The sequence below is a fragment of the Bombus flavifrons genome, chromosome 6, assembly GCF_040668555.2.
Source record: "Bombus flavifrons isolate JBK064 chromosome 6, iyBomFlav1_principal, whole genome shotgun sequence".
NCBI lineage: Eukaryota > Metazoa > Arthropoda > Insecta > Hymenoptera > Apidae > Bombus > Bombus flavifrons.
In genome coordinates this window covers 11,179,647-11,203,154 of record NC_138447.1, presented here as the reverse complement: position 1 = coordinate 11,203,154, position 23,508 = coordinate 11,179,647, and the positions used below count along the sequence as shown (strand labels likewise).

Below are 23,508 nucleotides of genomic sequence, written 5' to 3'. Positions count from 1 at the left end.
ATGATACTTATGACAGAAATTTCTTATTATTGTAATCTCTATTATCAATGACAATTATTGTTCCTTGCAACAAACAAGGCTCTCAACGTACCGTCGACTGAAGGTTGTCAGTAAGTATCTTTCTCATGATCAAATATTACAAAAAATACTTTCTGAAGATATCGTTTTAAACTCGATGGCAATTGAGATTTTAAATTGCACGTAAGTCGATATAATCTTTAGTAGTAAATAGTTTTATCCTTTTAGAAAATCTTGTTAAGAAAATCAGTTTTTTTTACATAATCTCTTTGAAAAGAACAAGAGATAACAATGAGCATAGATTAGAATTACTTCTTTGGAATACAAATGAATATGGGCATTTATATTTCCTCGCGTTTCTGAGAATCAATGTTTCCCTTAATTTATCGTAGTTATTTAAGCAAGAACATTGTATCGAGAATAACAATACATTTTCAACAACAATCACGTTGAAATCTAAGACAATGACTACACTATGTACAAACTGTTACACATAACGTGGTAAAATTAAAAAAAAATTGTTTTAATATCAATAAACAATAGATACATCGGAAATCTCTATTTTTCACATTCCTAACAAATACATCGTAATAATGCTCTAACAATAAGATAAATGCAATAGAAGTATCATTTGTATCGTTCCAAACAGAGGAAAAAAAAACGAAAATAAAGATATTAAATACAGTAAGCTCGTGAAAATTCGCTGCTAATCAGACGGTGCATAATGCATTTTATAATGCTGATTATAGCACACAAATCGTGGAAGGGATTCACGCGTTTTACAACCGGCAATAAAGATGCTATAAAGCTTGTTTACATTGGAGTATTATAATGAGCGAAAAGTGCCAAATGTCAGCGAGTAGAAGATTTTATTGTTTTTTTCACGGTGACGATATCGGAACAGTTAATTCATTATCTGACGAACGCGGGCTAATTCAGTTTCATTGCATTTTTAGATGCCTTAACGTAATCAAAATCGAAAATATAATCATAAAATCTCAAAATTATATATTTACTTAGCTGCGTGTATTTCGATTTAAATTATAATTGTTTGATCTTTGTATAACGAATAGACAAGCGCGACACGGCAGTTAGACTTGCTTACCTCTTCGATCTTACCCCTTCGATAGAAAGTAAAATCAACTGTACTGTAATTATATTATGAAACGTAAATATGAACACACATACTCGACCTATACTTTGTGTTAACGTTTGTAATGAGTATCCTCGTCAAATTAGTCTTCAACCGACTCGCGTATCACATCGGATATGACCTAGCGAAAGACGTTCGTAAGTCGCGTTGCTAGACGTTTCAACGTCAAAAAGTGTCAATACGCGTATTTACAGTGATTTCTAGGAAAAAGGAGTCGATTATCAACCGCGCACCGCGTGAAATTAAAATCGCTGCGTCATGTGCATCTGCGATTCTCTAAATTGAAGGAGTAATAAACTCTACACGAACCGAGATATACTTCTCACTATCTGATGAAATCACTCTGAAACTGGAGGGATAAGGTGAGGAAAATAATAATATTACCCAGACAGTTGTCTCGAATCGGCGATGTAGTAGTCGAATCGATGTTAATTCAGATGAAACGTCTTTAGATGATAACAAGTTCGCGAGAGAAATTAACGGAGTCGTTAAAAAACCTTCATCATGAATTTTTCGATCTAATCTAACTATGTAATTAACTAAGCAATTTAAATTTTGTTCTCTTTTAACGGCATTGCATTCGTTCGAAGGCGATTCTAATAGTCAGATTTTCTACGATAAAAATTGTAAATTATGCAGAGAAGACTAATTGCTTTAAAATAATTACGTTTGTTAGTGGTTTTTAAAGAAATTTGCATAATGCTGTACTATTATCATGCATTTGCTGACATCAGCTATCAGATCTTAAAACTGCACGACAGCGCGTGTCGCGTGTTAGGTACTTCCCCGTTCATTCGCGAATCGCATTGGATATGACGTCATTGAAAAGAACGAAGGTAATCCCATTCGGTTCGCGTAACCGCACGCACGGAATACCAATTATTGAGAAATTCCTTCGAAAATGATCATGGTGCGAAGCCAACGGATTTACATCCGTGCAATTACATTTGCATCCCATAGGATACTGTAAAATGGAGACGAATATATCTTCTCAGCCGCTGTAATATTTAATCGATTGTATGGGTTGCGAATTCTCAACTAGGTGATGATCAGTCAGATTGCAACTGATCGATTGATATCGCGAACTGTGAACGCTTTTAACTCTCAAGGTGGAGATAGATTAAAGATGCCGAGTAATGTTACGTGTAATTGATTTATTCGCACTGTATAATATAACACGAAGAATATGACGCTCTGATGAATTCTGCTTTAAGACTGCTTGAAGAAGCTTCGCCTGGTCCTTACATACTAACTCTCCATCCCCGAGTTTTCCTTCTTACCATGTTTTTTTTTTTTTTTTATTTATTAATATTTACAATCAATAATCGCATCGAGAATTTTAATTATTTATAATAAGTTAATAATAAGACTCTTAACAAGATCTGCATCATTAAGTTTACAACTTGAGAGGTAGGAAATTTTGGTTTTCCCAAGAAATTAGGGCTTTCCAAGGACATTCAGACTATTTAAGAAAGAAAGGCAGGTATGCTGTCCGAGTCGTAAACGGATATTGTGTATCATTGTGTAGATTTACATTCAGAGTCTATATTGACAGTTTACATTGACATAACATAACACATTCACAATATATATTGACAGTAATACTTACGATTTACATACAATTTACTTTCAATTTTATAGTTAATTGACAATTTGTACTTACCATATGTATGGACAATTTACGTTCATAATTTATATTGAGAGTGTACAATGACAACATAAGTATATTGACCACACTAAATCCCTAATAGTATTTCTTTCTATTATTATTTAATCCGTACTTTACAATTTGTCCAACTGGGCACTCGGTAAATTTTTCTAGCTTAATTTCTAAGTATTCTCAATGCGAGAATTAATTGTAAATTTTAATAAATAAAAATAAAAAAAAATAATTTCTAAGTAACATGTGGATGGCTACCCCCAACGGGATACCATCTTCGAGTTTGACTATTTTATTTCTTTAGTGAAGTTAGTAGGGGTTCTCTTTTTAGTTTTCTTCCAGGAGAATTTTGCTCGCTTCAGCAGCCAAATTGCCGTCCTTTTCTTGTATTTTTCTGCGTACCTGCCGATTTCTTCTTTGGCCGTTGGTATTCGAACAGTATGATATTCAACGTTCAAAATGTTCAAAAAAAAAAAAGAAAAAGAGAGACTTCCTAACATTATACGTCCTTTTTTCCAATATTGAATCACTCGCCTCGAGCAATGTCGCATATTAAATCGCCTTAGACAAGAAATAATTAAAAAGAGAATTACAATAGAGATCTTTACTGATGATCGAAGAACAGACACAACAAATGAAAGCACGCGAATGCAATAATTAAGATAAATCGCTCTTTTATCTCGATCACGTACGAATGCAAATAAAATTGTTAACAACCTCGATCTTACAAGGACCAGTAGCTCGGAAGCGATTAAAAAATACGATTACGCTTCTTATGATTATTTTTGCCTTCTAACATGAACACTACATTTAATTAAATTCAAGGTTTTTCTCGAATCTATATCATTCGTTACGCGTACGATCATATTATATATATACGAATAAACTGCATTGGAAACGCGAGAGGAAACGCTATTCCAGACTGAGAGTCATGGATGAAACAAGAATTTCTCGCAAGTAATATAGCAAATCAATTAATGATCTACGATCTACGATCTATTTACAATAAGCTCCCCCACCACCGTCGGTCGAGATGGCGCACGTGGGTATGTCCGGACAACAGTACATCGCAGCCATGCATTTGAGCGGTCGAAGTGCCAACAAATGAAGTAAAGCTCCTTTTATCAGTCAGTCACGACCGCTTGAGCGAAACAGTTGAGTTCTGGAGTCGGTGGTGCATTTACCGTGCGAAACCCATTCCGTCATTTTGTTTCTCCTCGGGATCTCTACCTCTGTGCACCTTTCCTTGTACAATTCTCAGAACGCTGGATCGAACATCGATCACAGTGTGCCATCGTGACACGACGAAGCCAACTTTTTATTTCGGCTCACGTAGCACGGATCGAGAAGAGTCCCGTACAAAATCACACGCGAGTTCAACAACGAGATCGAGCAGTGAACAATCAGAAGTGACAAGGTTAATCGAGTATCAAAGAACAATAAACACTTTTCAAGGAAACGTGGACACGCTGGCGCAAATTCCTCAATACATCGTTACTACGTAAGTATTAAATCAAGATAAGAGTTTATTCGTTCTTTTCCTTTTTTTCTTGTTTGTTTCATTTTGTCAAGCCTCGATACATATTCTCTATCTTTCTCCTATCTTTCTGTTAGCAATATCGTTTAGTTTCCATGATAGCGAATAATCAGCACGGTAGCACAACATTACACGCGTCGAACATAAAAAAAACCAGTAATTTAGCATGAACTGATAGCGACGTAAACTACAATGTTTTAAATTGTAATTTAAAAAATGTGTATTGTGCCAAGTATCTATATGCATCTTTAATGATAAATTATCGTTTCTAAAAATAAGATTTGGACATTTTTATCGAGATAGCGATAGTATCGTGTATACGGCATAGCGTCCTGATCACATGTAATTGGTATGAAATATGCTCCTGTAAACATAAATCTCTCGTTAATTTTCACTACCTCTAGTAATACGTGTTTGCAAGGTTTCACAAAAAAAGGGTGCCCTCTACATAGATTCTAAAGAAATACTGTAAACGGCTGTTTTCAGCATTTTTGCACGCATGTAATTTAAATCCGACGACACGTGGACTTAGATTAATAGTAATACAAGAACTAAGTTCCTCGTGTCGTTAATGATACTATGCTGATCTCGTATATTAAATTTCATATGCTATCAAAACGTCTAGACCAAGAGCAACGACTTAAGAGAGTAGCAAGACGTAACTATCAGTTCATGAATATCTTCGTATATTATCAGTTAACGAACGACTCTTTGATCAATATCGGTCATATAGTATCTTAATGCTTAATGAAATTTACGATTAACGGCGAGATCGATAAGCTATAATGCCTCAATTCCGCAACACGATGAAAAATTAATTAATTTTTTTGGTTATCCGTTTTTAGAACGAATTCGATGTTCTATTCGTGTGAATAATAAATCATATTTATTTTTCAACTTTAAAGATCAAGACTGACTGAAATAGGCAGGTCTGACGTGAAAGTATCACAAGTCGATCCTGCACTCTGCCGATTTTGTGAAGGATACTACAAAATTGTCCGTCAACGCCGAACTCGGTACGTGTCAAGATGAATTCGATGCGACTCCTTTAAGCGTTGTCTTTTATCGAATCATCAAATATATTCCAGATATGGTCGCTTTTCCGGACTCGCCGACTGAACCGGCACTGTCAAACGTGACTGTTATAAAGTTAAACGATTGCACGGATCGTAATGAGCATCTAGTAAACAAACCTAATGACAGGGAAGTTAAGGATCACGCGTTCACTATAGAACGAGACAACATGTCAAACGGCAAGGATAACTATGCGTTAGATTTCGACAGTATGGAAAAAGCTATCGACAACAAACTAAACACATCGGCCGACATTAAAGCAGAACCTGATATCGTGAAGAAAGTGGCAGGTAAGAATTTATATACTTACAGTATTGACATAAAGAAAATGCAGAAAGAAAATCAATGACGATTTAACAGTTATATCTGTTATTGTACGTTCGAATGCTTAAAATATTACGTTCAAAAGGTCACGAGCCGTACAACTTTTATAGACATTTGTACCTTCTAATGAAAAATTGACGCGCTGTACGATAGAACGCATCACGAATGTTGCTGCCGGCGATGATAACGCAAAAATTCATTTGTTTCGCGTGCGATTCCATTGAACAAGCGGCAAAACGGACATGTCGGAGAATCGGGCGAACATAAAGATTGAAACATAACTTTGCGCAAACACATTCTTTAGATTGATATTAATGAAAATCCGTTATGTTAATTAACCGCAATCGTATTGATAAAACAATCGCTTAGTCGATCAAAGTATTTACCGTATCGTATTGCCTACGGGAGCACAATGCAATAAAGGATATGTTGTATCGGTGTCGTAAAATGATTTATAAGTAACGGCAATCGTTCTACCGTGATAACCTTATTCGTTATTTCTTGTCTGCTCGCACGAAATAAAAAGATGAGTTTCGTGAGAGCGTCGAAGTAGTAACGACGCATTTCGCGATCTACGTACCATTGACGACATCGTGAATTTATATCAATAAACTTTTAAGAATTCGTAACAAATGTAAAATATCGGAACTGCGCTGTGACTAAAGCTATACATGTGCATCATTCAGTAATTCGCGATAACATTCCAACGAATGATTAAATGTCTTTGAAACGTCGTACGGTTCAGTGTGAGATGTATTGATTTCTCGATAGCGGGTCTGAAAAATCCTAACGGCCAAAAGAACAAAACGGGCATGTCACTGTCCAATCTCGGTGGTGGAACAATTTCAAGTGGAAGTTCCGTAGTGACCATCTCTTCCGTCGCAAATTCAGATCCTGATCCTGACTTCCGTAATGACACGGGCGGCTTTGGTAACAGACCATACAGAAACGAGAGATGGTATCAGACCACCTTCCAAGTCGCTGTTCCCTTTTTCATCGCCGGGATAGGTACGATCGGCGCGGGCCTGGTGCTTAACCAAGTCAAGGTACGTTTCCTCTAACATTAATAAATGCTAAAAGCAGGTCGTCGTCACAAATTCGATTATCTCGTACAGATAACGAATCTAAGTTTGATCGTAGTAATCGTAATAATGGAATAAATCACGTATTTTTCCGAACGCGAGTTTTTTTTATCGATCATACACTTTAGTTTTATTATCTGAAGATAATGTTAAAACACGTGGTTGCACTCCTTTTTTATTTATCACACCTTTGCATTTTATCTGTCGTACATATGAAATACGATGGCCCAAGAGCAACAGGGTCGTAATCTCAAGAATCTTTTACATAAATACCTTCCCCTGATCCCACCCTTTTCCACCTCGTCTTAACCCTTACTCTCTAGTAATCTCAATCCAATCCCTTTGATACAAACATTCGCTATGTAAGATTTTATCGGCATTTACTAATGTAGAAATTCTTGAAACGTAATTTACATTCTTGGTTGCGTTCCATTTGTAAGAATATCCCGAGGAACGTAATCCTCTTTAATTAAATGTCGTCTCTGTTTTAGGACTGGCCAGTATTCTGCGCCATTTCTCAATTATTCATTCTAATCCCTTCGCTATTGGGCTTGAAAGGCAATCTTGATATGTGCTTAGCCTCACGGATATCCACGCAAGCCAATTTGGGTAACATGCACGACTTTCGAGAAGTCGTGAAAATAATTGTTGGTAATATCGCATTGGTACAGATACAGGCGATCGTCGCGGCTGTTTTGGTATCGATCTTCGCGATCACAGTCAACGCTATAATGGAAGGCAGCGAGTACACTTTCAAATGGAACAATTGCCTATTATTAGCCACAGCTAGCGTCTGCACTGCCACGAGCACTTGCTTTATTCTAGGTAAAATTATTATAATTGATCGTAGATCAAATTCCTATTTATAGTATATATTTCAAGTTTGCAAACGTAATTTGTTGATTCATTACGTTACGTTACTATGCTATACCGCAAAAAATGCAAGTTAACATATTACTTAACATATTACTTCACTGTTTCAATGTTTGCATTAATGTCTCTTTTCTTATAGATTTCGTAATGATCGCCGTTATCATGATTTCATATCGATGCAAAATGAACCCCGACAATTTAGCTACGCCTTTGGCTGCCTCCTTTGGAGACGTCGTATCAATTAGCGTTCTATCGACGATAGCATCAGGATTGTTCGACAGAATGACGCCAGAACCATGGATCTTATACGCTATACTTGGCTGTTACTTTTTAATTTTACCGTTTTGGATCTATGTGGTTCTTAAGAATAACTACACTAGAAATGTTTTAACATCTGGATGGCTTCCTGTTTTATCGGCCTTGTTTATCAGTGGGTTCGTATCACTTTTAATCGCCGTTAATAAATTTTGACTAATCTTAAGAATAAATTTTGACTAGCCTTAAGAATAAATCACACGATACATCGTTGCACGATTCTGTCGTTCTACTGTTTCAATTTTACGTTCTAATTTAGATTTGGTGGTTTGGTTCTTGATCAAGTTGTTGACTCGTTCGATGGATTCGTGATCTTTCAACCAATCATAAATGGAATTGGTGGTAATTTAGTCTCTGTGCAAGCATCTCGAATCTCAACTACATTGCACCAGACAACGATTATGGGAATTTTACCGCCACACTCGAAAATTTTCATCAGTCCGTGGAAAGCGCTCTTTAGAGGCTGTAAGTGATGCAACAATAACTAATGTTACGCTGTTACATGGTTTTTCGCAGCTCGACGATTACATAATAATGTTCGTTTTCTTTTTCTTTAGCGCTGTACGCGAAAACAGCCAGAATACTCATTTGCATGGCAATTTTCGGTGAAATAATTTTCATTTTTGTCGCCGATTATATCACAAAGGGAACGTCCACGTTACATATATGCTTTGTGGTTTCTTACATCGTCATGGCCGTTCTTCAAGTGAGTATATAATGCCCGTTGATTCGAGTGTACTAATGAAAAAGTGAAAGGTTTGTATCACGGAAAAAAAAATTCACGATTTTTGTTTTGCAGGTTATGCTGTTGCTCTACGTGGCGCATATCATTATTCACGCTATGTGGCAACACAAAATCGACCCGGACAATTCCGCTATTCCATATTTAACGGCATTGGGCGATCTCTCGGGAACAGTATTCTTAGCAATAGCGTTTTGGTTCCTCATAAGTATACATCAAGAGTACGGAAAATAAAAGACTGGTTAAAGTAACAAAATTGACAAGCAATTTTTATTGCGTGTCAATTTTTTCTTGGAAGATGTCATATAATTTGAACGGCGTAAAATCACGTCGATGTAATGGTGTACGAATGAACGAGACAGTAGGAGACGAAGATTAATTAAGAGAGTGAGCGTTTCGTGAAAACGGGTACAATACGTTATTACGGGACGATCTGATTGATCTGAAACGGATAAAACAGCAGGATTGTTTCCCTCCATTAAGAGACGTTCTTAATGGTACGTTACTCGCGTTAATTAGTTATTACACGCTGAACATAATAGATTAAAGAAATACGTCACTGTTCTTGAAATAGGTACACGAATAGGAAAAAAAAGTACAATGACATTGATTCTAATATAACTGGATCGAGCAAAGTGATCCATCATAGTGCAATTTATTATAATCTAGTGATCGTACAGTCTCAATTAGACGTAATAAACAAAAAAATAAAACGCTGCCTGTTATACGTATCGACTGACGATTACTTACAGTCACTAGATATATATAACTTTTTTGTAAGTTTTTAATTATATTTAATCGTATGAGGCAGCAGAATTTAAAGTGTTTTAGATATATGTGCATTGTACTTTCAATGTAATCGTCGTAATAAATACGTATAAGCAGAAGACCTAGTCAGTATTTTAACGCTGATCGATAATTGTATTGCGTAGGAAGATTATATATTAGGTTGTCCCAAAAGTTTCTTTCGTTTTAGAAGGAAATAATAGATGCGCAATATCTTTTATTTTATATCATTTCATTGAATTATGTATGATCCATTTTGTTCTATTGGAACAAGATCCAGATTCAATAAAACAAAATGAAATTCTTGTTAGTATTAAGTTGTTCCAAAAGTCTCTTTCATTTTATAAGGAAATACTAGATGCACAATATTTTTTTGTTTTATTGAATCTGGATTTTGTTCCAATATGTATGTTCCATTTTGTTTTATTGAATCTGGATTTTATTCCAATAGAACAAAATGGATCATACATAATTCAATAAAATAATATAAAACAAAAAATATTGTGCATCTAGTATTTCCTTATAAAACGAAAGAAACATTTGGGACAACTTAATACTAACACAGAATTTTATTTATACAATGGCGCATATCTTTTTAAAATAGAAATTATATTTGCAATCTGCAGAGATCTAAAATAGATAATGCTTCCTAATTATAGACTTATTAGTTCAAAATATTTTATCGATAGCAGAAATTTGAATAATCTTTTTAGTAGAACAAGAAAGTCATGATGTATATGTTATACATCGTTGGATATGTTTAATGTTGTATAGGTTGCAACAATGTTTTGATATTTTAGAGGTGGAAATAATAAAGTAAACAATCGATATACAATAATATTCGGTAGTATCAAAATAATATATATAATGTATTTTATAAAAACTTGCTACGATACTCTTGTAAAGATACATAATTGATATCTTAAAATGAATTACACCAAACGATCTAAGCAAACTGGAGATTCATAAAATGAATAATGTAGAATAATGTAATGCTTTTGGTTCCTTAAATAGTATTACCGTTATTAAATGATAATGAACCACTTTCATAGCAATCTGTGATTTAAAATGATATCTGTAAAGAAAATGTACATGCAATTGCACCCCTGAAATAAAACTTTGTATCTCTAAAATAATGGTTTTTATTCCAATGACCAATATTTTGGTTGAATTTAATGAAACTGATACGAATACCTTGCGTTATCTTATGTTTCACAAAATTTCCATAAAATTAAGATAGAAAAACCATTTTCTGTACTTTCTTAAATACTAATAAAGCTATATTAATGATGTACTAATAAAGCAAGTTTATTACAATTTGCTGCAATTGCAAACATCCCTTCTAATAAAGTGAAATATAATATATCTATACAGAAATCTAACGTACTCAAACCATGTAAAACTCACACATATTTTGCAGTTATATTATCTTGTACTCTTCATTATTTACAATTCTATAAAGTTTTAAATAACTCATCATACACCATTTAATATAAGAAGATAGAACTTTTGTAACATGTCATGTTCTATCTTATAAACATCCAAACAGAGTTTTGATCGAACAATAAATGGTACACAGTATTAAGGTTATGTCTCTTTGGCGCAAATTACAATATGATTATTCAAAGTAAGTCAAAATATCGCATAATAATTACAATTACATAACAGTCATATAAACAAATAAATATAGTTTTATTACTGTGCTGATAGAGTTATTACTGTTACACTTATTATTGTTACATAGTGTATGCTATACCGCCATGATATCAAAACATAAAAGTAGCGCGAATGTAGCAAATGAGAGGATGGAATATAATTTTGTTTTCAAATAATCCTAATTACTTATTTTTACGTATTGACACAATATTATAAAAACTTAGATACGACAAAAGATTGATATATAAACATGAAATCTTAGAAAGTACTTTAATTATTTAAAACACAAAATCTGAACGTCATACCTCTTTCAACGAAATTTTAGAAGTCACTGACTAAAGCGTATAACTGTTAACAGACTAAATCATTTAAAATTATACGTGTAATAGAGTATTAAAAACTTACGTATTTTTTAGATATGATCTCGAACTTCATAAACATCAGTGTATCATTCGAATACATATAATAAAAATTCCAAGTAGTTGCAAATTTATGATTTCAGTCGAAAGAATCACATTGATACGTTCACAAATATGTCTTATATGTAACAACAATCCACCGTTAAAAGATCAAATTTCTTCTTTCTTTGAGAATTTCGTAGTAGCAGTGACGCAACCGCGTATAACGCGCCGAAGGAACGCACTCTTGCGCATACAATGGAGCGCATACATTGGTCATCCTTGCGCGCGGCACCTTCAAAACGTATAAAGGATGGTTGCATCGCGTTCACCGAAATGAAAGTTCTACCGTATCCCCGTGCGAGTCCTTACGAACCTTCGCAACTGGGTTTCTGGTCAGGTGGGGTACGTAACAAGAAGGGGGATGCTGGAACCACGCGCGACATTCTCCCGAGACATTTAAACTGGAACAGTTCCTGGTCGTGTTTAGAAGACACTAGACAAATCGTTTCGGAATTACGTTTTCACGCGGGTGTTCACCAGTGTGTAAGCAACTCAACAAGCGGAACGAAACTGAACGTCAGTGGTCGATATTTTGCAAGTGTTATTCACAATGTCGATGGTGAGTGTTACAACGACTACCAATTTTATTATTCAGATACTTCGTCGGTTTTTTATGCATATTTATAACATGACCCTATGTAGAAATTTTATCACGAAATTCTACGAAACTTGATTACTGCAATTAAAAGCATAAATAAAATCGTGCCAGAGAGCGGTGTATGCACCAGTGGTAGATATTTTCATACAATAAAGCGAAGGTTCCGGGTTTCCATTGTTCATTGCTTCTACATTTAATTGGATATGACACTTGACTGGATTAATTGATGGAACACTGATTGTTGATTAAGGTAATTAATGTTTTTCTATGGCTGACACAACATCGATACACAATTAAGATTGTCTTGATTAATGTTAATCACTTTCTTTCGCGTGACTCGATCAATCATCGCAATTATCTAATGTGTAATACTTTACGTGTTTGTATGTAATAGGTACTTTCTAAAAGCAAATACTTGGCAATAAACCATTCTTTCTATGTACATCACAGTTCTACAAAAGCATTCGTTTCCATTTTCTCATTCTTTTCTCTCACGTTTTCTATTTCTTACAATGTATCTCTTTCTTTGGAGAGTCATTGGAAGCACATATATGTAGTGTTTCGCAATTAAGAATTTCTATAAAAAATATTACATCCAGTGCATACAAGTGTTTGTATCGGCGGTGAAAAATTTTCCATCGTAGCTATTGCATTTCGTTTCACTGCCTTACAATGGGCGCAGAATTAATAGGAGCCACTTCTACTTCGCGAGTGAAGGTGAGCGGGAAGGAAGGCGAAAGGGTGGTTTGACACGCATCGTCGAACACACGAATGTCTTTAACTGCTACTATCTTGGCGGAATAAGGCTCTTGTCAAGCACAAGTGCACTCGTTCTATGTGAAGGTAATGAAAATGTACGATCTAGTTTCAATCGCGATATAGTTACATATTACATCAGGATAGGAAAAATATACGTGTTTCTAGATTTTTCTTAATAAATCTTGTTAACCAATAGCATTCCATTAATAGAAAGTAAATATTACATACCAGCATGATTTTCAATTATTCGTTGATGATGCTCTTGCCAAAGCAATGGCACAGTTCGTTGCGCTGGTTCGCGAACCACCAAGCTCGATGAAAGCTATAGATATGCAAGTTAGCCAATATCGTTGAATAACCGTTTCATGAAAGAAGAAAATAGCCCTATCAATTGGTCCTTCTATAATAAGGCATAAAAAGCAGAAATGGAGCAGCGTTTCACTTAAAATATGAACACTATTTGGACGTTTACTTTCTACGAACGTTCGCATTCGAATGTACAACAGAGTGACGAAATCGTGAATAGATATCTATGTAATCCCTTGCAAGACGCGCTGTGTACGAGTCATGTATGAGCGAACCAATTCACAGTCATCTATTGCGTACATCTGCAAACACACACAGATAAACACAAGCACGCGAATATAAAGAAACACATACACACATAAACACGTACAAATTATGATACGCGTCGAGGATGTTGCTTCTATGGTCGCTTTCAGATTCTCTTTTAAACTCGTTTGATGTATGAAGCATTCGTGTCGAAGGATAATTGTTTATTTCAGTGGACATTGGTTCGCATGATAGTCAGTCCCGCAACATTCGATCCGCGCGTCTAGTAGTTTGCCTAACACTACTCGATGATATATATCACAATAACGATGATATACGACACAAGACTGCAAACAAATCACTACCGCGGAGACTCTACTTACGTCCTTATCTTGTACATATCCGTAATAAGATATGTTCGAACACGTTAGCTACGGGCTGTGATTATCGTTTACAAGCACCAGATTATCTGGCTATATTAGGCAGCACTGTGACGAGGTATACAATTAATTTTTGTCAGAGAAACCAATGGAGAACCTGCGAGATCATAGTTCTATCTATTTCACTCTCAGCAGGGCCCACCGATGGCGTCATCGTTTCGTAAATGCGGTTTAACATTTACATTTCGTTCTTTCGGTCATCCGGGTTGGTAGAGCGTAGAAATATTAGCCACAAATACCTTGACCTACTTTTATATTATCATTATAGGAAGAACAAGTTTAATAGTAAAAGTAAAATAGGGTCCTTCAAAATATATATATACATATATACATATCACGATGTTTGCTACTCTGCGGCAAAAAAACAAGGAATTAATTCCAAATATGTTTTAAATTCAGATTCTAACAAGAGAAGTTCGTGGTAAACGCATAAATATCCGAGAATTTTAATTACAGATGAAAGTGGTGGTCTTCTTAGTTGCTGTTGCAGCAACCAGAGCTTTGCCGCTCTCAAAAGTGCACGTGAAATTTATTTCTCCTCCGCACATTTATGAGCACGGTATTACGACAGATGGTTAGTTCATAAATGTAATTACGTATTATATCGTTAAAAATCTTGCATTATCACAAAACAACATTAATTCCTATCTGTCAGGGGATCGGACGATAGATCAGACGTCTTACGTCTCTATTGGGAGAAGAAGCACAACAGGAAACCCTACAGAATTTGGTACGATATTCCACTCTGATAAGTATAAGAGCATAATACGTAATCCAATAATTTAACGAAGTGAATATATTCGTTAATTAGGATCTAATATTAATTTATAATATGATGTATACTATAATAAATTATGCATGTTCTCACAGGACAACGATTACACAACAAAGGTAACGTTGCACCATATATAAAACCGGAAAATGCAGAATCTCTGTGGCCGGTAGGCGTTTTCATTCCACCAGTGGATATCAATGATCTTGGTTACAGTTCGCGAGAATCAAGACATATGACACCTGACTTTTCCAATGGGCTTGGTGAGCAATACATTTGACACGCAAGAATACACTAGAAGAATGCAAGGATATATTGGTTTGCTTTTAAAAATAAAGTGACAGACATTTGTTTTAGTTTTAATGATATTTCAGAATACCACGACCCGTATCTATTGACCGGTGAGGAAGCAATGCTCGCTGTAAAATACCTTTATAGCCAGGGCGAGTTATTTTACGATGATATTCCACATGAAAGAGCACTGCTGAAAAACCAAGAAGAAAGGAGGCGAAACGGCCTTCATGGTCACATATTGAGAAGTTTAAGGCCTACCTCGCCATTCTCTAGAAAAGCTTAATGTAGAGGAATTTATTAACAGTAATGTTATTTATTTATGAATTAACTAATGGACGTCGCATGTTGATAAAAGAAAAAGATAAGGTCTTTTTAATATCAAGCAGAAAGTGTGTCCCACCTTTATTTAGTATAATTCGAAACAAACAACTTCTTTGCTTCCTATTTTGAAATTATTCAACATAAAAATAATTACATTTTGTCTTTTTACGCAGTCCGCACTCAACAGTCTTGCAATTGTAATGTATACAAATGATCGTGACTGTTATTAATTACAATAAAACACTGTACTAATCACCGTACGACGTTCCACAGAAATTTGTTATATAAAACATGTATACCTCGGTTTCTTATAATTATAATACATAAAATACGAAGTTATAAATAGAATTAGAGTATATTTTTACAGATTTCTCGCTCATTTAAGCTTAATAACAAGTCAATACTGGCTATACTTGCAAATTGACGATATCAAGACATGTACAAATACAAGGAACATTTTATACAATAATATACATTCGATTCAATTCCAGCATTCTCAAATGAACCATCGTAGTAAAACGGAAAGCGTTGTCAGAATCAAACCATTGGAGATGCTTGATTTCGTCGTTCCATTGCATAGATCCCCGAAACAAAGGCACATATACACTTTTTTGTAATTCCACACGGTAAACGCACATCGTTCCTCACCATCGTCAGGTCCACGTTGGAAACAAAGCCTTTGCGTGGCGGTACCATATTCTATACGATACAATATTCCTTATAAAACAATTCTCAATATGTATATCTAAATGTGTATCCATCGAATGTTTACCGTTATTTAAACCGTGTCGTTCAATTATTTTGCCGCACCAACCAGATGCGCAAGGGACAGTGTCGACACCTTTTTCCATTTCAATCGCCGTCGAGTTCATAGTGAAAGGATCCTTACAAGATCCTAGATCTCCTCTTGATCTACAATTCACACATCTTCGTAGAAGTCCTAAAATGGAGCACTTATAAATAACACTTTTACTTTCGTACACAATCCGCAAACGCTAACGAGATCGTTTCTTTGGAATCGTTTTCGAGGATCATGAATAGATACGTTTTAAATTAAGGAAAAAGAAGAAACACGACACTTCAAGGAAAGGATGAGCTATTTCGGTATGCGGTGAAAGTATGACATTGTCCACTATGTATGTACGTATAGATGCGATCTATGTTATGCATGAAACTCACCGGTTGCGCCTTGAAACAGTACCAGACAAAGAATCGCGGAGAGTACGAAAACCTCTGTCCTTAACTTCATCCTATCGCGAATTTGTTTGCAAATACGTTTACTTTTAATTGAATTTCTCACTCATGAACTGACATAAGGAAACAGGAACGACCAAACTCAGCCATTTTGAAACTAAACTGTGACTACGAGAAACGGACACGTATCCCATGCAGTTGTCCCTTCCACTGCCTCCTTTCACTTGGTTACCTGTAAGGTCATCGTCTGTTAAGAAGCTCCCATAGGAGAAATCGTTCGAAGAATAATAACTCGGTCGGTAAACAGCTTGCAAAATTCTTATCAACTATCTGTTATCAGTCAGTTCGTGAATCATGAACCTTAATATATAAAAGGTGTTTCTTCTTCTTCTTCTTCTTCTTTTTCAATTGTATCTTTCTTTGGAACTACTGTGTCGAATTTATCTCTTCGTCTGCATGTATAAACCAGACCACTACAGTAACAAAACGAGCAAAGTAGAAATATGAAGCCTAGATATCCCAGATGACGTAAAAATTCTATAAAAAGTAGAAAATGTTGTAATTAAACGTCCAATGTTTTACATAAGCATTATAACTGACTGAACAATTTAGTTTTAATTTTACCTTGAGTTACTAATCTTGCCTTAGGTATAACAATGACTTTTACTTGCATCATGTTAACGTTATCGATGTAGCACGTGTAGTTACCTTCTTCGTGAGTGGAAACATCTGATTGTATGTAGATAGAAAAATGTGAAATACCATAAAGTACGATGTGTAATTTATCTCTACTTGAAGTACCTATCAGATAAAGCGTTCCAAAGGCATCTACTATCACGCGAGCTTCTGGATCCAATTTGCGAAAGGATCGTCGGACACCCTTTTCCAATGTAATCGAATCCTTCTTCCACGATACTTGCGTATCCATAGTTGATCTACGATGTTTGAATTTTGAATTTTGTTACAAACAGTACTTTGCTAATTTCGCTCAAACATTAAGTTACTCGGGACAAACGATCGTAAGATAAGCTCCTTCTGCTAGTACGAATCGTTTAATGTACTTGAATCTGCGACCTTTTACTCTTTTCACGCGGGGACATTTTTTGCATGTTTCCTTTAAAATAAATATCGGCAAATGACGCACCGCACTACTAACAGCAGGAAATTCTTCTTCGAGTAAAATTGCTCTTAAACCCGTGATATTATGAATAAATATTTGTTTATATTTCAAATTTATCTTTTCTAGATAAAAGACAAGTTTGCTTACTTGCAGGGTAATGAAGGAGATCTTCGAAAAAACTCAACTATGGATGAATCACTCTTGTTGGCAATAGTCTGTAATAATAATGTGGTAAGTCATCGTCTCCAGCCTTATAATTCGTCCTTCTTACCGCATTTATTTGTCGTTTTAATTGACAATTTCCAACACTCGTCTTATATCCTCGATTACGTACACAACGTTCGCATGGACCCCACGGTGCCCATTCTGAAGTGACTTGAAGCAGTATTCCAACCTCTCGAATTTGAGCCAACTCAGACATTTGTGAAACCTAATGCAAATTGCGCTCGATATATAAACACGAAGAGTGTGAACATTTGATAAATATTTCGCATTTAATATTGAGTAGAATAGTAGAATTAATGATGATCTCACGGCAAATCGTGTGGTAACTGATGCCAAATATATTTCACGATATTTCTCCCAATCAGTTATGTTCCCTTGTTCTTTATACGAGACTCCATGTTCTTTGAAAATTGCTATCATCAAATAAGTTTGTCCAATTAATTATATCTAAATATTAATTTTATCTAGATAGTTGGTAAATTCAGTGAGATTTTGATTACGTTCGATTCTATAGTTGAATTTATTCTCTATCTCCTGTCCTTCCTCACCATGGCATAAGTAAATACCAGCGTCTGTTACTGCAATGTCTTTAATTACCAAAGAAAGATCTGGAGTAGTGTAAATCCTATTGAACGACGCGTTGTTGTCCATCCCTAATTGAATCTCTTTTTCAGGAGTCTCTCTATATCGATCTTGATGGTACCAAATTTTTGACTGCCTCTCTTCCTTGTCATTGCTATCTTGTAAAACGAATATAATAACAAAATCTTTCGTTTTTTTTTAGTCAGAGAAATAATATTTTATACCAAAATCGACATTCCATCACAACAATTGTATCGATCTCAGCGCTTATAAGTAAATATTCATCGTTCTCTTCTGACGTTACTAATCTTTCCTTATTCCTACAATATTTCGTAGGTGCCACGGATTGATCAATTGAAACAATATTATCCGTACTAACTGATGAAATTATTAATAACAAAAAAAAGTTTATTTGTATCATATTAAGTTAGCATTAATGTTAAAATAAAACTGCTAAATTCAGAGTATATATTCTTTAAATAAATTAGATATCCTATAAATAATGTTATACAGGTATATATAGATATAAATAATTTCGTTTGTCCGATTGATTTTACATAATATCGAATCTTTTAAATTTCATTAAGCTCTTTCTCAATTTATCATACAACATGTTGCGCTTAATATAGTGTACATTTAAAAGGTTCCGCAAGATTTATTTCAGTATTCGAAGGTGCTCGCTAACCAATCACAGCATTTGGAACGATGGAAAAGAACCACTAACGAATTTCACCGCGAAACGGACGAGCTCGACGAAAACACATACCCATGATGCATCATTGATAGCAACATGGCGGAGATGATTGAAAGTAAGTTAAAGTTAACTTATTCTTCATAAAATTAATATAGCAAGGATTAATTAAAAACAAAAAGTAGTTGCACAAGTCTAAGAAATGTTTCAAAATTTATATTATTAATGTACAAGATCTTTCTGTAACACGTTGATGATTTTAGAGTTAGTGTTTCAATTGCGCTCAGAAAGATCTGGTTTAAAATTTCAAAAATGACCAATACACAATTCAAGCGGGACAATGAAGATTTTTACCGTTTAAGATTTCATTTACTAAACAATATTTCAGGGACAAATACTTGACAATATATTTTGTGGTTTTTATAATATCGCTTATTCTATGACTTTAGTTCTAATGCGATAACTATACATGCTGTTTACCAAACTACGTACAAGTTTGGTTATGTCGATAGCTGAAAGCAGAATGATTTTCCCCGTTCTTACTAAACTCTCATTTTAAATAATTTTTATTAGCAGATTTAGAAAAAGACAAAGAAAAATATATTTTATATTTATAAATGAATAGTCTATTATGAATTATATCTAATATTAGTGATAGTTTTATGCATCAATTTTTTTGTAAGTTATGAATCTTCAAAGAGTTATATGTAAAATATTATGAAATATAATTTACAGACTCTTTGAAAATAATATAAAATATAAGTGCATTAAAAAATAGTTTTTATAATGATGACTGATTATAGCTTTGCATATTTAAATAGTAATCATAAATGGACTTGACAGATTTGTTGCTTTTTAATCGTGAAAGGTAAATCTTGATCTAAAAGAAGCAAAATCAAAATCACTATTGCTGTATTTTATGCAAATATTCTTTTCTTATGTATAAATAATTATTTTATCTTAGGTGAATCTGCTGAAACGCTATTATCTATAAAGAATGGGGGGTATCCATCAATTGATGAGATCAAAAGTGAAGTGATCGATGATGATACAATGGATATGGATGATCAGCAAATTTCAAATAATTCAACAGACTCCCATATGGACACTGAAGAATCTGATCCAATTCCTGAACTTGGCCCTGCAGCTTTAGGTTTACAAAGAGTAGGTAGTCAACCTCCTCCAAAACCAAATCCTCCTAGCCAACCAGTTCAAGTTTTAAATCGAAGGGGAATGCCAGCGAGGATTAGAAAAAAGAACAAATTGTTTTATGATGATATATTAGTTAACCATCCTCATCATAGGTAAATATTTAACATTGTGAATATGTTTATTAATATAATGTATATATTAATTAATGTCACCTATTTTTTAGAATTAAAAAGGATCCGTCACATCCGGATACAAAACATTCTCCTAAAAAAGTATCTCGCCCATCTCCTGCAAAAAAACAAAATAGAATAATCAATGAGCCCAGAAAAAATAATAATATGTTAAGTCAACCTGTATCATCTACAATGACTCCAATTAAACAAGAGAAAGAACCTGATAAACCAATGCCACCTTCATCTCCGGATCGTAAAATTGGACAAAAGATTGGTATGAGATTAAGAAATTTATTGAAATTACCAAAAGCACACAAATGGGTTTGTTACGAGTGGTTTTATAGTAACATTGATAAGTATGTATGAAAAAAATATATTCACATACATGTATAATTTAATGTAGTACAATTAAAATATTCTTTTATGCAGGACTCTTTTTGAAGGAGACAATGATTTTATGATTTGTTTAAAAGAATCGTTTCCACAATTAAAAACTCGGAAATTAACACGAGTTGAATGGTGCAAGATAAGAAGAATGATGGGTAAACCACGAAGGTGTTCACAGTCGTTTTTTGAGGAAGAAAGACGAGAACTAGAAAGAAAGAGACAAAAAATTCGAATGTTGCAACAAAGAAAGGCTGCTGATATTAATAGTTTCAAAGATTTACCACCAGAAATACCATTACAATTGGTAATAGGTACCAAAGTTACAGCAAGACTGAGAAAACCACAGGATGGCTTATTCACTGGAAGTATTGATGCTGTGGATACTAGTAATAACACTTACAGAATTACATTTGAACGCGCCGGACTTGGAACGCATAGTGTTCCAGATTATGAAGTACTGGTATGTGTATATCTATTTTGGAGCAAAGAAGCACATTGTAATCTTATATTATTATGTATTTACTTGTTATTTACAGTCAAATGAACCACCGGAAACGATAAGTGTAGCCTCATTTGCACAGAAGTTTAGACCACGACATGTACAATATGTACCATCTCCACCATATGCCATGAAATTAATGTCACCGCGTTTAAACAGCGATCCTTTAATATCGAATGCTTCTGTATCTTTACCAAAGAAATCTCATATTGGTGGAACAATGAATGGTTATCCTTTAAAATTATTGGAATTTATGGTTAAAGTAAATAAAATATTAGCTGCTAAGAAGGTTAAAATAAAAAAGTTAAAAGAGATGAATAGCGAGGCAGAAAAAAGACGTTCGTTTGGAGAACTGTTGCCACCAGATTTTGAAAGAAAATATGCAGGGTAAGCGATTATTATATTAATCTCATATGTTATATTTGGTGAAAAATTATTTTCTTTCTTTATTGATATTTATAATTTTAGTATCGTAGTTGAATTGGAAAAGATGAATACCGCTTTGCAAGATTTTCTTAATGACGTACAAGAACTCTGTCAAGAAATGGCTCCGGAACCTAGTGTTGCAGCTATGTTAGCTCCTTCTCATCTGCGTGAAAAATGTAGACAGGAAGCTGCAGATATGATTGCAAGACATAATAGTGTTAATGACAGGGAACCCGGAAAAATGTCTCAATTAGTAACAGATTTAACAGCTCTTATGCTTCAAGTAAAGGTAATTTGAAACATTATCCTTAATGTGAATACATACTGTTTTATTGTTATACAATCTTCTTTACGTTTTAGAGTTTATCTGATTCAGATCGTAATGCATATGAATTAAAAGTGCTACAAGGCACAATGGAGCAAATACGTGCAAAATTAAGTCCACAAAATCAACAAGTTTTTCAAAATTGTGTTGAAATACACATGCAACATATACAATTAGGTTTGGGACAAAGAGGTGCTTTAACGCCATTTATGGCCCAAAGAGCTTAGTAAATATGAAAGTAATTTTCATTAATACTTACAAAAAAATGTACAATACTGAAGCAGATATCAACTATAATATTACAATATTTTATATGAAAAAGTCCAATTTTATTTTATTATCTTTTTTGTATAGGGCATATCATCATTAAAGAGCACCTATCTTATTAGGATACAAACATTCTACAAATGAGTTTAGGATAATGTGCTGTGCTGTTAATTGCATTAAACATTTAAAAATGTTCACGTTTAAAAGATTTACCTGTCAACTTTGCGATTTTTACAATACAACTTTGCAATAATTAATTAAATATCTATGAATTATTAAATCAAAGATAAACTAATATGGCTATTGTAAATAAAGCGTGCATTTTGCAGTGGCAGCTTTCATTAACTTTATATAGAAATTTATAACATTACATCATCACAGTAGGAATGAAACAAATTTTTTATTTTGTAAAAAAGAGTTTAATATTTTCTGCTTATAGATAATTCCAAAAATTAATATATAATTAATACATTAGTATTTTGAAAAATTATTTTCAATAACTGTACATTAGGTATATGCACAAATATGGCATAGCCAATTGTAAATACACTATAAATGATATGAAATATGGATCTTTTACATTTGTTTTATTATACTAGCTACCAATTTTTTATTTATATCGAATGTTTTACTTCGAAAAATTGTGAAATGTTTAATATAATATGCAATAATTTATTTATAATATGTGAGTCTACTTAATGGTCCTATTTTTAAAATAGTTACCAATATATTGAATTAAGAACATCGATTATTAAAGTTTATCTGATTCCAAATATTATGTTGTCATAAACACAGTTATATGAATGTTGTACTTATTTTTCAAGCATATTATATTTTTAATAAAGTAAATGTAAATTTGATGCAGTTACACATGCAATACTAATATAAATAATTCAAATATGGACATCCCTTAAACTTTTTTTTATTATCTGTAAATATATTCTTGTTCCAAAATATCACAATCCTTTTATATTTTTTTTATCTTCAACAAAAACAATTATTTCGTTAGATGATGAAACAGTCATTGCATTGAGTTATAAAAGTGGAAAC

The 23,508-nt window shown here is 33.9% G+C and overlaps 6 protein-coding genes across 16 annotated transcripts in view; 3 read left to right on the top strand and 3 right to left on the bottom strand.

Annotated features, from left to right (window-relative positions):
• LOC138180988 (cell adhesion molecule Dscam2) overlaps positions 1 to 13,884 on the bottom strand; it is a 174,710-nt gene extending 160,826 nt beyond the window's left edge. Inside the window, exons 1-2 of one of the 2 annotated variants that reach the window (XM_069115404.1) lie at positions 13,715 to 13,884; positions 13,267 to 13,646 (exon numbers count right to left, since the gene is read on the bottom strand). The gene's annotated coding sequence lies outside the window, so the exon portion shown is untranslated. Of the gene's footprint in view, positions 1 to 11,625; positions 11,927 to 13,266; positions 13,647 to 13,714 lie in introns of those variants that run through there. The other variant, XM_069115402.1, reaches the window with a different exon arrangement.
• LOC138181000 (solute carrier family 41 member 3) lies at positions 1,332 to 10,700 on the top strand. Of its 4 annotated transcripts, none has more exons than XM_069115425.1 (10): positions 1,332 to 1,533; positions 4,168 to 4,332; positions 5,274 to 5,384; positions 5,457 to 5,732; positions 6,538 to 6,812; positions 7,340 to 7,673; positions 7,861 to 8,155; positions 8,296 to 8,501; positions 8,594 to 8,742; positions 8,836 to 10,700. In XM_069115425.1, exons 4-10 carry the CDS (start codon positions 5,459 to 5,461, stop codon positions 9,010 to 9,012), a joined length of 1,710 nt encoding a protein of 569 aa, XP_068971526.1. In that variant the 5' UTR covers positions 1,332 to 1,533; positions 4,168 to 4,332; positions 5,274 to 5,384; positions 5,457 to 5,458; the 3' UTR covers positions 9,013 to 10,700. The 4 variants fall into 4 exon arrangements, with proteins under 4 accessions (XP_068971526.1, XP_068971525.1, XP_068971524.1 ...); XM_069115424.1 differs by having other exon boundaries at positions 3,842 to 4,332; XM_069115423.1 differs by having other exon boundaries at positions 3,753 to 4,332.
• LOC138181015 (uncharacterized) lies at positions 12,064 to 15,485 on the top strand. Of its 3 annotated transcripts, none has more exons than XM_069115466.1 (5): positions 12,064 to 12,240; positions 14,487 to 14,604; positions 14,686 to 14,760; positions 14,901 to 15,065; positions 15,177 to 15,485. In XM_069115466.1, exons 1-5 carry the CDS (start codon positions 12,232 to 12,234, stop codon positions 15,377 to 15,379), a joined length of 570 nt encoding a protein of 189 aa, XP_068971567.1. In that variant the 5' UTR covers positions 12,064 to 12,231; the 3' UTR covers positions 15,380 to 15,485. The 3 variants fall into 3 exon arrangements, with proteins under 3 accessions (XP_068971567.1, XP_068971569.1, XP_068971568.1); XM_069115468.1 differs by lacking the exon at positions 12,064 to 12,240 and adding an exon at positions 12,980 to 13,122; XM_069115467.1 differs by lacking the exon at positions 12,064 to 12,240 and adding an exon at positions 14,046 to 14,235.
• Positions 15,486 to 15,511: 26 nt separating this feature from the next.
• Positions 15,512 to 16,817, bottom strand: rtv (QVR superfamily protein rtv). Its single transcript, XM_069115469.1, has 3 exons — positions 16,597 to 16,817; positions 16,190 to 16,357; positions 15,512 to 16,116 (listed from the first exon to the last, which is right to left on the bottom strand). The coding sequence occupies exons 1-3, from the start codon at positions 16,664 to 16,666 to the stop codon at positions 15,914 to 15,916; spliced, it is 441 nt and encodes a 146-aa protein (XP_068971570.1). The 5' UTR covers positions 16,667 to 16,817; the 3' UTR covers positions 15,512 to 15,913.
• On the bottom strand, positions 16,707 to 18,722 carry LOC138181008 (uncharacterized). Of its 3 annotated transcripts, XM_069115454.1 has the most exons (9): positions 18,457 to 18,722; positions 18,266 to 18,369; positions 18,003 to 18,161; positions 17,879 to 17,946; positions 17,616 to 17,798; positions 17,413 to 17,546; positions 17,236 to 17,340; positions 16,972 to 17,148; positions 16,707 to 16,843 (listed from the first exon to the last, which is right to left on the bottom strand). In XM_069115454.1, the coding sequence occupies exons 1-8, from the start codon at positions 18,605 to 18,607 to the stop codon at positions 16,973 to 16,975; spliced, it is 1,080 nt and encodes a 359-aa protein (XP_068971555.1). In that variant the 5' UTR covers positions 18,608 to 18,722; the 3' UTR covers positions 16,707 to 16,843; position 16,972. The 3 variants fall into 3 exon arrangements, with proteins under 3 accessions (XP_068971555.1, XP_068971553.1, XP_068971554.1); XM_069115452.1 differs by lacking the exon at positions 17,616 to 17,798 and having other exon boundaries at positions 18,457 to 18,694; XM_069115453.1 differs by lacking the exon at positions 17,616 to 17,798 and having other exon boundaries at positions 17,236 to 17,546; positions 18,457 to 18,710.
• A 476-nt stretch (positions 18,723 to 19,198) lies between these two features.
• Positions 19,199 to 23,387, top strand: LOC138180999 (protein lin-9 homolog). 3 transcript variants are annotated; one of them, XM_069115421.1, is made up of 8 exons: positions 19,199 to 19,347; positions 20,194 to 20,533; positions 20,605 to 20,910; positions 20,984 to 21,401; positions 21,478 to 21,827; positions 21,909 to 22,155; positions 22,227 to 22,429; positions 22,546 to 23,387. In XM_069115421.1, the coding sequence occupies exons 1-7, from the start codon at positions 19,329 to 19,331 to the stop codon at positions 22,416 to 22,418; spliced, it is 1,872 nt and encodes a 623-aa protein (XP_068971522.1). In that variant the 5' UTR covers positions 19,199 to 19,328; the 3' UTR covers positions 22,419 to 22,429; positions 22,546 to 23,387. The 3 variants fall into 3 exon arrangements, with proteins under 3 accessions (XP_068971522.1, XP_068971521.1, XP_068971523.1); XM_069115420.1 differs by lacking the exon at positions 22,546 to 23,387 and having other exon boundaries at positions 22,227 to 22,496; XM_069115422.1 differs by lacking the exons at positions 19,199 to 19,347; positions 22,546 to 23,387 and adding an exon at positions 19,545 to 20,097 and having other exon boundaries at positions 22,227 to 22,496.
• The last annotated feature ends 121 nt before the right edge of the window (positions 23,388 to 23,508 follow it).